At 44.0% G+C, this 14,854-nt stretch overlaps 1 protein-coding gene across 1 annotated transcript in view; it reads left to right on the plus strand.

Annotated features, from left to right (window-relative positions):
- BAZ1B (bromodomain adjacent to zinc finger domain 1B) overlaps positions 1 to 14,854 on the plus strand; it is a 291,291-nt gene that overhangs the window by 54,730 nt on the left and 221,707 nt on the right. Inside the window, exon 14 of the mRNA XM_078680650.1 lies at positions 10,362 to 10,539. Within this exon, the coding sequence (XP_078536776.1) occupies positions 10,362 to 10,539 (178 nt within the window). The remainder of the gene's footprint in view (positions 1 to 10,361; positions 10,540 to 14,854) is intronic.

A 14,854-nucleotide genomic window follows, 5' to 3' on the forward strand; every position in this document is an offset into this window, starting at 1 on the left:
GATGGCAGTATACCCAGTGGAACCTCTTTGCTTTTGGGTGGAGTGAGCAAAGAAGTGCCACGGGGTTATGGGTTCTCTGCCAAGGTGCAAGTTAAGCTTGCTATTTTTTTCGATTTGTGAATGAGAAAATACCGCGATGGGATAGGAAGTCATTTGCTCTTAATACTTGTTCTCAATCATGTGTATTCTCTGGATTGAAAAACATCCCACAATTTTCCCCAGTTACTGGTATCCTATGTGAAGGAAGCACTGATAATGCAGTCCGGATAGTATAACTTTTGGAGGCAAGATTTATCTATCTGGTGGACCAATGGAGTCTATAGTGAGGACTAGGAATGCCATTTTGTACTTCTGGCCCTTCAGCAAGAACACTAAATGATCTCTTTACACCATAAACTAACAACTCGCACAATCACAGTTGACTCCCTTATGGATTCAGGAGTTAAGTTTGATTGAATCATAGTACAAGAGACAGGATCCCTGAAACATCTCCTAGCACATAATTTTAGCATTTTCACTAATGTCTGGATATCAACCAATTTTTGGAATATCTGTGCCTCCCTGTTCCTGATTTACTATTTACACTGCCACCTTCGCCTGGCCATACTAGTTTCATCCGATCTTCCACTATCTGAATATTCTGCCCTCAAATCATAAATCCTCTTTCTCAGTCCTCCTGGGTTATTGGCTGTGTGACCACTGTTTTAACCTTTCATCTGTTTGTCTGAGGCTTATGCAAAGGGCTTCAAATCATTAGATGTTGCAGCACTTTAGCAAAAAAAGAACCCTGTTCCTTCTTTTATCCAACTATTTATTGCTTGGTAACTAAACTACATTTCTTATTGGATATAAATATTGGCAAGACTAACCTTCAACTGTCTTGCAACATGATCTTTTAACAATCCAAGAAGAGCCCTCCCCTCTGCAGTTTTTGCAGGTGAGTACTTCACCTCTCAAGTGATGTGTTGCTTTTACAACTGCTCCTTGCTGTCATCTTTTGTAGGGAACTATCCTGGCGGGGACTGCCTTGGATCCTTGTTCATAAGCACTTATAACAGGTCCCTGTCTGGTGGCAATAGGCTGGGATTTGGTAGCTGTGCTGAGAGAAAACCCTCCTTTTGACACCCATTGCAGGGCTGGTGTGTGTCTGCTGTGTTAGTTTGGGAGGGACAGATGTTGGATCATGGTTGCACACTGTACTGGTATGGTCTCATGCTCCTTTGTCTTTTGACCCAAGGCAGTGGAACTTAGTACTTGAAGCAATACATCTTTGGGCGGTTGGTACTTATGTGCTAGTGGCCCAACTCCTTAGAAGTCAACTTAGTGATTGGGTGTGCCTTACAGCTTATAGTTTGGGCCTGTGGATCAGTCTTTTCCTGCTGACATATATATTTAAGGAATACTTCTCCTATCTGCACTTTAAGTGTTTACATTGCATCAATGCCTAATGTGTGTCCTTGCTCTATTTCCTCTGACTCTTCTACACAATGCTTTTTTTAGTCTCTTCACTTGCCTTGTTCCATTTTTGGTTCAGTTTGTTGCACACATTTGAATGTTATTATTGGCAACAGAGGCGTCAGTGCCCTCTTGCAAGCAGTTTCCAGTTTACATTGACTGGTCGCTTATACCCCTTCCTCAATTCCCCTCCCCAACAAAGTGGCCTATCCAACTTCGACTGCCCAGTCCATCCACCAAGTTCTAAAACAAATTACATTGAGGTGTAAATTTCCTAAAAGTAAGTTTGGGTTTGATTTAGTCCAGCTAATCTGTAGAACGAGCTGATATACCTAGATTGCAGAATAGCATGGTGGTAATAATCTTGCTATTACACTCTGCACAGGTTCCGTTTACGCCACCTAAGTTTCTTTTTTTAATAACAGATTTGATTGATTTTAATGGCTATACATCATGTTTGTGGTCCAGCGATAACCATGTGTAACCTTATACATCTTAGTATCACATAACTAAACTATACTCCAGTCCCTCCAGCCCCCCCCCTTGCCTACCCCACCTCTAAGTTAGCGTGGAATCCCATGCTTAAAGGGGGAGCACAGGCATTTTACTACAGGTAGGCAGGGTTAAAGTGCACATACTTCTAATTTTAGCAACAGAGATAGGGTCCATCCAGGGTGGCCATGCAGAAAAGGCGGATTTCCTAGAAGATCGTTGATTGCTAGTAACCTAGGATTGTCCCCCAAATTAGACCTTTTGAGAATGGGATCTTCTGTAGTTAAAGAAACACGTGTTAGACCACTGGAGCAAGAACTGTGGAATTGGTAAAACACGCCTCAAACTACTTTAGCTATTCACTTTCTGACATGGAGATAATAGAAACAAGATGTTGCTGCTCACAAACGTCCTCCCATGCAGAATATTAATCCCTGGACCATCTCCCCAGTGTTGTAACTTGGTCACAAGAAAACCTATTTTGACAACCTGCTGGAAGTGGATAGGTCCATGCATTGATATACCTGATCCTTCTACATTGTAGCATTCTCACTGATAGTTGAAAACCTGCAGGTCTAGTGAATTGAATAATCTACCCCAGGATTCTCCAAAATCCGTCCTAGAAGGCTGGATCCATGCCGGATTTTTATAATATTACCATTTAGATAAATGTAGTTAACTTAAAACATGGCATGGATCCGACCCTCCAGGACACACTTTGGAATACTCTGATATACTCTAACATAACTAATTTACTTAATGATTAATACGTAAACTGGTCTCAAATGGTGTGATCCTTGGCAAATATTTTATTTTAGAGTCTCCTTTTCTTCATTATCGCGAGACCTCGGAGGCTCAACATTTCTGCTGTACAAAAAAACTTGATCTAGGTCTTGGGTCTGCCGTATGTGGGTGGGTAAGGAGGGTGTTCCAGGTCTTGGCGGCGAGGTAGGAGAAGGATCTGCCGTCGGAGGTCGTTCGTTGGATGCTCGGGACAGGGGCGAGGCAGGCGGAGCGGAGCTGGTGGGTGGGGGTGTGGAAGCTGAGTCTGCTGTTCAGGTAGGCTGGACCGGCGTTGTGGAGTGCTTTGTGTGCGTGGATGAGGAGCTTGAAGGTGATCCTCTTATTTATTTATTTTATTTTAGAGGTTTTATATATCGCTGGCTGGACCCAGAGGTATCAGAGCGCTTTACAATTGTAACAGAAAGGTGTTTAAATACAGGTACAGTGTGTACAAGTACAGAAAGTTGACTCAAAAATAAGCAGTCCACATAGGATAAAGGTTACACTAGATGAAAAGTAAAAAACAATTGCTAAACACAATAAGATATACAATATAAAGGTCGCAGTTTGGTGGGAAGGTTCGATAAAATATACCTAGGAGCAAGAAGGACAAAAAATGTGCAAGAAAAACTGAAGGTCATAAGGTGTAGTAAGAAACGGGAGGTAAAGGAGAGGCAAGGAGGGGAGGGAAGGTGATAAGATTGAAGGGGAAGGGAAGGAGAGGGGGGGCAGGAGGGAGTTCACTAGACGTAGGCGGAGCAGCTGGGTGGGGGGATGCTGAGGAAGGCGAGGCCACTCGGGAGGTAGTTAGAAGCCCCAGTATTTATTAAGGAGAAGAAGTTTGAGTTCTTTTTTGAAGCTGGGGTAGGACGGGTTACAGCGGAGGTCTGGTGGGAGGGCATTCCAAATAAGAGGGGCATTGCCTGAGAAGGAGCGTGACTGAGTGGAATTCTTTTTCTGAAGGGGGGGATAAGTAGGAGGGTGTTAGAGCTTCTCAGGGATCGCGTGCATCCTGCTTTGGCCAATTTGATAGCAAGGTATGTCGGAGTGTTTTGGTGGAGGATTTTGTGCGTAATGCAGGCGGTTTTATAAGTGGATCTGCCTTCTGTACGTTGAGAGATAGGCGATTGTCAAGGGAGATGCCCAAGGATTTGACTGAGGTGGCTAGGGACAAGGGGCAGTTGAGGGCATTAAGGTCTGTGATCCAATTTTGAATGGGGAGCTGGTTGTTTTTTGGGGAGAAAATAATAATTTCAGTTTTTTTAGGGTTAAGTTTGAGGTGGTTCGAGTGGAACCAGGCTTGAATTTTGATGAGGGTGTTGTTGAGTTGGAGGATGTTAGCATGGGTTTTTATCTTATGGTAGAGTTGAGTATCATCAGCGTAAAGATGGTAGTTGATCCCGGCTTGTTCGAGAATGAGGGTGAGGGGTTCCATGAAGAGGTTAAAGAGAGAGGGAGAGAGTATGGATCCTTGCGGAACTCCTAGAGAAATGGGGGAGGGGTTCGATAAGCAGTTTTGGATTTTAATTTGTTGAGCATGGTGTTGCAGGTATGAGACAAACCAATTATGAGTCATACCATTAAGGCCGAATCGTTCTCTAAGGACTTTGAGTAGAACAGAATGGTTAACGGTATAGAACGCTGCGGAGAGATCGAGGAGGATCAATAGGCTAGATTCGCCATTGTCAGGGAGTGGTGAATGTCATCTACAGTGTTAAGCATGGCGGTTTCACTGCTGCAACCTTTCCTGAAGCCTGATTGGAGGGAGTCAAGTAAGTTAAAAAGTTCAATGGGTCTGTCAAGCTGAAGGACACATTTTTCCAGGGCTTTCGAGAGAAGGGGCAGATCCTCTTGTCGACGAGGAGGTGGGGGGTGATGTGGCTGCGGCGGGGGACGTTGACGATCAGTCGGAGGGAGGCGTTTTGGATGCGTTGTAGTAGTCGTAGGTGTTTGACTGGGATTCCTGCGTAGTGTGTTGCCGTAGTCCACCTACCTAAAGTTACTAGCAATATTCCTAGTACTAAAATCTTTCCAAGTACATGTACATAACCAAGCTCTCCTGATCCGGACGGACAACATGACAGCCATATACTATATACAAAAACAAGGAGGCACACATTCTCTGCCAACTGTCCCAGCTTGCACCGAACATTTGTAGATGGGCCATTCCACAAAAAATATATCTACTAGCCGAACACCTTCCAGGAGTTAACTATCAGATTGCAGATCTGTTAAGTCGACAGACGCAACAGATTCACAAATGGAAACTACATACAGAAGTTCTTCTACCATTTTTCCACAAGTGGGGCAACCAGACCTAGATCTGTTCGCCACACACAACGCTTGTTATGCTGCAAAATGGAAAAGGTTTACCATTTACTGCACCAATAATCATATTGATCCACTGGATGCTTCCATCCAGAATATCATTTGCTATCTACTGCATTTACAAAGATGTAATCTATCATACTCAGCTATACGTTTACTTCTTGCAGCCCTTGTCACTATTTAGAGTCCCCGCAATTAAAGCATTTATGGAAGGACTAAAAAGAATCATTCCTTCTAGGGTACCACCCTTTCCAAGGTGGAACCTAAATATCATTCTTACCAGGTTCATGGGACCCCCATTTAAACCTTTACACAAATGTGAACTACAGTTCCTCGCATGGAAAACCGCTTTCCTAGTTGCCATTACCTCTTAGAAGAGTAAGTGAGATTCAAGCTTTCACTATACAGGAACCATTTTTACGACTACATTGTAACAAAGTTCTCGGAACAAACCCAAAATTACTTCCTAAAGTCATCACTGCATTTCATCTTGATCAATCAGTAGAGTTGCCAGTGTTTCTTCAAAACCCAGACTCTGTAGCAGAAAGAGCTCTACATACCCTAGATGTTAAGAGCCCTTCTTTATTACATTGACAGAACTAAATCCTTTCGCTAAACAATTGTTTGTAGCTTTCTCCCCACCGCATAAAGGCAATCCCATCTCTAAAGCTGGTATTTCAAGGAGGATTGTAAAATGTATCCAAATATGCTATCAAAACGCACATTAACAATTCCTCCTAGAGTGCACTCCACACGCAAACTAGGAGCCTCTATGGCTTTCTTAGGGAACATTCCCCTTAGGAAACATTCCCCTAGAAGACATCTGTAAAGCAGCAACATGGTCTACAGCACACATCTTCACTAAACATCAATGTGTTGATGTGCAAGCCAAGCAGATACAGGTGACCACCGCTAGGGGAGATACTGCTGTATAGTCTATGCTAAGTGTGAGATCTGCAGCTCGTATGCCTCGAATGGAAAATGCTACTTACCAGTATGCATCTGTTCTTGGCATGTAGAGCTGCAGATTCTCACACGCCCACCCTCCTCCCCGGGACCTGTATGTGTTCCAGTTCTATCTTACTTGGATATACACACATGGATATATTTTTTCTTTCTACTAACTGCATTTCCCGTCATGGCGAAAACCAATCGAAGTATGGAGTCGATGCCCATGTGCACTATGGTCAAAGGGAGGAGTCACCTATCTCGTGACTACAAAGACCTCTTCCAAGACAACAACCTGCAGCATCTGAGCCCAACACCAGATGGCGATCTAATGCGAAGTTTGAGAATCTGCAGTTCTGCATGCCAAGAACAGGTAAGTAGCATTTTCCTTACAGGCAATCTGATCATGGCAGGGACTGTATCAGGACTGAAGTCCAGAAGATGTTGGATTTGGGAGTTATTGAACTCTCAGATAGCCCTTGGGCTAGTTCAGTGGTCTTGGTACTGAAACCACACACCCAGGGTGGTGAGCGATGAGGTTTTGTGTAGGCTACAGCAGTCTCAATGCAGTCACTAGGACTGATGCCCATCCAATCCCAAGAGCAGATGAGCTTATAGATAATGTGCTCAAGTTTCTGAGCACATTTGATCTTACAGCTGTCTACTGGCAGATCAGATTAGCTGATGATGCAAAGCCAAAGACAGCATTTTTCACCCCTAGTGGGCACGATCAATTTGTGGTAATGCCCTTTGGTTTGAATAATGCACCTGCCACTTTTCAACGGTTGGTGAACAAAGTCCTGACAGGCCTGGAAGACTATAGTGCAGCTTATCTAGATGATATTGCTGTCTTTAGCTCCACCTGGTTCACCTGAGATGTTTTGGAGGCCCTGCAGAACGCAGGCCTAACTACCAAGGCTACTAAGTGCCAGATAGAGCAGAGTCAGGGTGTGTACTCGGGCCACCTTGTAGGCGGAGGCAAGGTTCAACCATTAAAGAGGAAATTCCAGACCATCGTGGACTGGGTTGCTCCAACTACCCAGACTGAGGTCAGAGCTTTCTTGGGCCTGACTGGGTACTATAGAAGATTTGTCAGGGGTATGGATTCATTGTGACACCCCTGAATGACTTAACTTCAAAAAGAATGTCTAAAAGTTCAGTGGACAATCAGCTGTCAAAAGGCATTTGATGACCTGTGATTTGGGCTCTGAAGAAGCTGAGGCCATACTGGTTTGGCACTCACTTCACTGTTCAGACTGACCATAAGCCCCTCTTATGGCCAAAACAGATGACGGGTGGAAACCCCAAACTTTTGAGGTTGTCCATTTTCCTACAGGGGATGGACTATACAGTGGAACATAGACCTGTGAGTAACCATGCCAATGCAGATGAACTCTCCAGATATTTCCACTTAGAACATGAAGACTCAACTGGTCAAGGTTAGTTTAATGTCCCTGCATTTGTTCAGAGACAGGTCTTTGTCGCAGTCAAATTCTTTGGGATGTTGAATTCCAAAATAAATGTAAGGAGCCAAGCAAATCCTGCACCAGGCTTGCCACACTACCTCTGAGAATTCATGAGGACTGTCCCTGCTCCCCTGCTAAGGAACCGATACTGCAGCTGATCTCTATGGACCCTCAATTTTATGGTAGTATTAGACATCACAACAGATTGAGGATTTCAAAGAAGCCATGTTAGGTATTATTGGTGCCCTCCCGGCTCCCTCTGGCATTCATTCCACTACGCTAATTCCTTCAGTTTGGTTACGCCCGACAGAGAAGTCCCTTGCTCCAAATGTGCCTTCTGAATGTCTATGCCAGCCCAACTGACTCTAGTGGATTCCGATCCTGTTGTACTGTCTGACTGAACTGACTCAATCTCTGCCTCACCTGAAGCAGTCCTCGTATGATCATCCTCTTTTCAATATGCCAAAACAGCCCCTTTTCCTAAGACCCCTCCTCCAGCAGCCAAACAACATTTTGTCGCATTCTGACCAAGCCAGCTGGCCATTGGTCAAGGTTGGGAGGGGTGGGGATAGCTCTCACAATATAGTTCCTATTTGAACCTACAAAAGACCAGTGGACTGGTCATGTCCCCTGGCACAGGGCCGAGTTCCCCCTCTGTCCCTCACCAGAAGAGACTGTCTTATTTGTAGTGGTCATCTGGTCAGCCAAGCAGCTGAAATCATGAACCTTGAATTTCTGTCTGAGGTGAAAACCAGTGCCGTAACTGAAGTTTTGCAGCCTGGGCTGTCATTCGATGAAACACTGACCGTTACTCTCCTTTGCGCGTGGGCACCTTTGCTAAAATTTGTGCCTACCCACTTGTAAATGGATGGGTTGCACAACACTACAGACCTTCTCACGGTGGCCCTGCCTTTTTCGACTACACAGCCTTTTCTGGAGAGGTAGATAGTTCAGGCTTCTACTAGCGCAATCTAGAGCTGTCTAGTGTTCTTTTTAGGTGGTCTACCCTTTTTGTTCAGTTAAGATCAGCTATTAATTGGATTGGTCCTTCTTTGAATTATGGGACTTGGTTGCAGAGATTTTGCTAGTAGTCCTGAGGAATTCGACACCAGCTTGGCGCACAGACCATTCAGATTATCTGAGACATCGATTTATGTCCTACGGTGAGGCCTGGACACGACCAACTGTTCAGGCAAAGCAGTCAGGACTAGTGCGATGTGCAGGATGAGTTCATGGGCTTCTTTGACGACAACTAAGCTCACAGATTTTCCTTTTGATGGGTCTTGCCTATTTGGAGAGAAGTCAGACTTTGTCATAGTGCGCTGTACAGAAAGTAGAGCCAGGATGCTATTTATGGATCTCCATACCTGCAAGTCAGTATCTTTTGAGGCCCACCACCTCAACCGGTCCCTTCGGGTTAGGGTATCCGCAGAAAGTGTTTACGCCCATCAAGGAGAGCAGGCTGGAATTTTGCTGTAGTTTGCCCTTGTTAGCATGTGACCATCCTGTTGGGAGGCAGAATCAAATTTTCTCACAGCTATTTTAGTCTTGTTCCCAATGTTAGTGATATAGACATCCGAATTTAGAGGTTGCTGCTAAATCTAGTCCAAAGGCAACTAAACTTTTTTTTGGTAAAGTTTTTTTTATTGTTAATCAACACAACCGGCTTCAGAAATCATTGTCATAGCATAATGAGGTTATTGCACAGAAAAAGTGGCATGGTATGGTAACCCTGCACCACCCTCCCCGAACCCCCCTGTATCATATCATGGGATACAGGCTTGTAGCCTTGGCACTTTTACGGCCCATCCAGCAACTAAACCTTCTTAATTTAAACAATCCACCTTTGCTTTGGCTTTAAAAAAAAAAAAAAAAACTATTTGTTGGGTGAAGTGTGCAGCTAATAGGCTAAAAAAAAACAGTCTCCTTTTATGCACTGTTTTTTTTACTCCTGGTTACAAAGTGACATCTTGCTGGTGATTTTGAATTGATCTAGGTTCGTAGACTTTCTTTTCCATTGCAACCTTTTTGTTGAAGCGGTTTTGAGCTGAATCCTTCAAAAACATCAGACTAGGGTCACATTGGTCCTCTTATCCCTCTACAATAATTCAGTTTTGCCAAGCACAGCAGGCGACTCACTTCTTGGTACATGTCTTCACTGGCCTCTACTCCAGTACTTAACAATATGCCTTGAAGTTAATGGTTCTTGTACTTTGGCATTCTAGATAGTACCCATGAAAATTAACACAACTGCTTCCAAGCATAGACTAATCTATCAGCATATTCATTCCTGAAGCAGGCCTAATTTGAATACATCCAAGAACAAACATTTACCAGGACACAAAATGTATACTATGCATTAAGGGGGTACAGTCTTTTTTAAAGAGCATGGCCATTGTACTCTGCATTGGGCACAGTCTCATTCAAAATCGCAGAAACGTTTAGTGACTTTCTGCCACCTGCTTCGGTTACATTGCCCTATTGTGCTGTTAACATCAGGCATAACTAAGATTCCTAAAATCTAATTTCGTTCTCCCGTGTAACTAGAAGAGCATGTACAGGGGTGACCTACTAGAACTAAACTCTTAATTACCCTCTCCTCCTGCCCCCACTTGTGATATTAAGTGCTGTTGTATTATTTGTTTAGCGGTTTTCTCTTGTCAGTCTGCATAACATGTAGACACTGGTCTCATATATATATATATATATATATATATATATATATATATATATATATATATATATATATATCTCGATACACTAGCATTTGTTGTATTTGACATGGTGGCTTCACTTTGTTTAATGGGTCCTTAGTATTCCTGCTTCGCTAGTTTTGTGGTAACTAGATATACAGTATTCTGCCGTTTACATCTAATATTTCTTCTACAGGTATCAGGATATACTGCATTCTATATATTTTTCACGGAAGACGAACCCAGGACTGAAAAATTGTGATGGGCAACAGGAGCTGTTAAACTTCCTACGCACTGACATAATTGAAGTTGCCACACGGCTACACAAGGGAGGTTTGGGCTATCTTGACGAGACTACAGAGTTTGAAGCTCGGGTAGGTAGCCTTTGTTTTTAGAGTGATACTGATGTGTGTACCTGCCCAGTTTGCTTTCTAAATACTCTGCTGTTGCTTTTCTCTCTGCTGTGGACACGTATGTTGCTTCGTTCACTCGCACCCTTCTCTTTATTAGTTCGTTTAGAGCTGCTCCTGGCTAGCTGTGGCCGACTTTGTAATACGGCACAATTATTATTTTTTTTGTACATAAAAATTATTTTTGTGTAATCGGTAGCAAAGTCGCCAGACTATATACGCCATACTGATTCTTTGTTTTATTTGTCAAGTGTGGTCCAGATTCTCAGGACACTGGAGCACATAAATAGAAAAGAGATATTTCCAAGCAAAGTTGAACTATTGAAAAGTACTTGTTAAGTTTAATTTGTATACCTAGTGCGATAAATTATATGTACAGGTGCTTGTACAAATGCTAATAAAATATTTACACCGACTGTTATATTCAATAGACTCATTGCAATGAGAATGTGATAAATTAACACGAGTGATTCAGTTTATATACAAATTTAGAACCTAGTGTTGTAATTTTTGTTCGAGTGTATTGCTGGTATAGGTTTTATAAATTATAAGTTTACTTGTTACAGTTTAGGAATCTCATTTAATACCTAAATATTGGAATAAACACCAGAAAATAAATTATTGAGACTAGGGGATTTAGTAAGGCGCTGTTTGGAAATAATAATCAAAAGGTGGGTGCTTTTAAATGCAACCTATGGGGATGGTCCTTGGTTTGGGATGCCGGGGGAGGATGTGTTCATAGTGGAAAGTCTGGTTCATAACATCATTGATACTGTACCTTCTAAGTTAGTATGCTCTAAAACCATCTTGGTTTCTGCCAGATCTTGACCTGACTTATTCCATTTTTAGGTTTTGCCTAGAAATCTTATTATTTTTAATTTAAACTTAAAAGGGACAGGGCTTTCCTGGCTTCTCATTGGTTCCTGTGTGTGCTACTTACTTTTCATCCAATTCTTTTGGCTGTAGCTTATTTTCCTGCATTTTCCAATGCTTGTGCCTCATCTGCTTCTCTTATCAGTTTCCCGTAGCCAAAACACTGTTAACGTCCGCTTTGGTGGAACTATTTTTTCATAGTTTTGCCTTTTTTGCTTTTTACTCTTGTAGCATATTTATGTAACCACTTATCCCTCGGAGAGATTGTGATTTGCATAGAATCCCAGGGTGTTGAGCTGCTGAGACTGGAACCGGGATCCCCAGTTCTCGAGTCAGGAACTGACCACTGCGCCACATCCCCTCTACTCCATGTTATTTGTCTGGGAGCTATTTCCTTCTCCTGGATGCTGATTGATGAAAACAGTTCTTTATTCATCACATAGGTGAAACGGATGCATTACCAAGGATGAGATATATATCTATATCTATCTATCCTCTTGGAGTCGAAACGCGTAATGCCTGGCTTGTCACAGAATAAAGCAATTTTAACCAGCGCTGTTGGTGTGGCTTGTATTACGCTGCTGGAAGAAGCATGTGTTTCATGTGTATGTATGACCCCTCCCACCCACCCCCCTCCCCTTCCCAGTGCTTTTATATTTATTCAGAGTTTTTTATATCGCTGGCTAGACCCGGAGGTATCAGAGCGCTTTACATAAGGGAGAACGTGGATGTTACATAGGTTACAAATCATAGATACACAACATCCATGTCCAACACTAAAAGTGCTGTTGAGCAAGGGAAAGAACACAATTACACTTAGCAAAGCAGAGAGGGGGGGGGGGGAGATCAGGAATACGAAAGATGAAGGAGACTGGGTAGGGAGGGCAACACAACGGGGAGACAAGAAAAAACAAAGTTCAATGTCCGGCTGGGTAGGTGACGTCCGAAGGGGTGAACCAGACCAAACCCCTTTATAGCTGCGTAGGTCAGCTCCACCATGCATCGTCCAAGGTTGCTCTGGCTCCACGGTAATTATTTATGGATTTCGCTCAGAGGACATCATCAAAGTTCCATCTAAAGCCACGGTCTGGGTGTTACTGGGAAGCGCTGTTCACCTCGTCCTCCTGCTTGCCCCAAGTTCAAGAGTGGTGAGAGGAGAGGTAGAAGGGACCGTTCCAGAGTCAGCAGATAATCCCCATTCACAGCAGTAGTAGTGAAAGTAGTGCATTGGTGAAGGATCAGAGTTGAAAGGGGACCCAGGGCACCTTAGGGTCCAATAGTGATGGCTCAACACGGAACGTGGTAGGCCATCGTTAGAGCCCCCATGCCTCCACCAGGAACCAGGGTCTCTGAGCTCGCAGAGGTCACGAAGAGAACGCAGGTGGAGGCATAGGAAAGGATTCCCTGGCGGTGGAAGGTCGAATAGTCTCGCTCAGAGGAGTGTTTTACATGTAGTGGGACGGTGCACGGCTGCTGCCAAAGTCTACGTACCTCCCACTCAGGGTCTCGGTCCCCCATATAGACCCGGACTCTGGAGATACTGTATGTCGGCCCCACGGGCCACTCCTCCAGCCGTAACCCATGCCTCACAAGCAGTGCAGGTAAATGAAATCCACTTTGTGGAGTTTTTCTCCCCAGTAGGGCCAGACGACAACGTTTCAAGATGCGGGGGGGGGGGCGCTGTCTGAAGGTGAAACCGAGGTCGGTGGCTTTGCGGTGCCCATTCTTTTGGCCTCTGGGCATGGACTCGCAGCTCCCCAGGCAGGGACGTCGCTGCTCATTTGTCTGCGATGCACGGACGGAGAAGGGCGATATTAAGACTCCGGTGATCAGCCTGTATTCCGGTTGCAGAATTATTGGATTGGGTGGGAATTGAAGTGCGGCGGAGTGCCGCTCTGGAAGCTGAAGTGAGGGTTCGCTATGGAACTACAGCTCCGAGCGGCCATCATGGTCGCTAGCTCCTCCTCTTATCCAGGAAACTCAAGCTACCCCTTTTCTATCATAGAACAGAAGTCTGCATTTCCTATGTGGGAGAGTGACAAATAGAGTAAAAGGGTTCCATGATGACTCAGAAGGCAAAGTCCTATACCCAGTATTTTATCTTGTATACTACCGGAAGAAGTGGTGGAGATGGGGAAGCTCGGACCAAAACCAATTCAGGTTTTCAACATATCAAATCTCACATTGGTATAGAGACACTGGGCACATTGCCACTATCTCTGTCTGCAAGTTTTTGTACACTAACTGGGTGAAACAATTAAGTCATGGCCTTGCCTAGATATAGGTAAGGCTTTTAACTCGCTAGGGCGGCACTTAATGTTTATGGCATGGCTGCAGCAAAATAACTTTAGCCCACTTTTCTTGTCCTGGTGCAGACTCCTCTGGCCCCTGTTGCTAGGATTAGTATAGTGGGTATGGTATCTGTCCAATGCACCTTGTATGGGAACGACACAAAGGTGTCCAGTATAACTGCTACCATTTGCTCCAGCAATAGAACCTCCGACTGCCCCACTTTGACATGTTTTTTTGCCAGTATAATATGCAGGTAGACACCAATTCAGTATCTACAATGTATGTTTTGAACATCCTCATGCTCTGTGCTTAAACGCCTCCTTCTGCTTTTTGCAAAAGCCACTTGAAGCAGATGTATCCTCCGTACCACAGCAAGCAAGACCAACAGAACACACTTTCTGATGGACACTTCTATCAGCATATTCCTCACTTTTGAAGTATCACATGTGCCAGGCTAGGTCTGTGAACTTCTTAATAGCTCTGTGTTGCTAGAGGCAACCGACTCATCTGTGCATCAGGAGTCACTGTAGCATCACTTGAGCCATAAAGCACACCCATTGGCTGTTGATTTTCCATGTCATTGATGTTGTTCCGGAGCATTGCTGTCCTCAGATCTTTACACCTTTTTTGTCCTAAGACAAGTTCTAGTCTTTTTAAAAAAAAATTTGGTGCAGTGATGCGCCTTCTCATCCAAACTCAGATGATCCAGGTCTAAAATTTGCAGAGACTTGATGGGCCAATGTCCATCACTGACACTCTGGATATCTGTCTTTGTTTCCTTGGGGTCTGACAATGATGTGAGTAATTTTAAGAGCATGCACCCCAAGATTATCAAGGATAGGACGGCAAAACTATTCATGGCCTGGGACGATGACCGGTCAAAAGAAAATCACGCCCCCAAGACTGAGTTGCCTGAATTGCCATTGACTGAGCTCTCCCAGCAAGAGCACAAGAAAGTTATGTCACAACTTGTTGTGGTGCAGATCATCAAAATGTAAGCCACGGAGGGTCCCTTCAGACCAGCCTATGACTTTCATACCTTCAATGCCTGCATTTCCCTTAAGCCTCAACCATCTCAGCCGTAACAGGAGTTTCTTGCACTTGGTATAGACTT

Source organism: Lissotriton helveticus, chromosome 3_1, assembly GCF_964261635.1.
Source record: "Lissotriton helveticus chromosome 3_1, aLisHel1.1, whole genome shotgun sequence".
In the NCBI taxonomy this organism is placed as follows: Eukaryota; Metazoa; Chordata; class Amphibia; order Caudata; family Salamandridae; genus Lissotriton; species Lissotriton helveticus.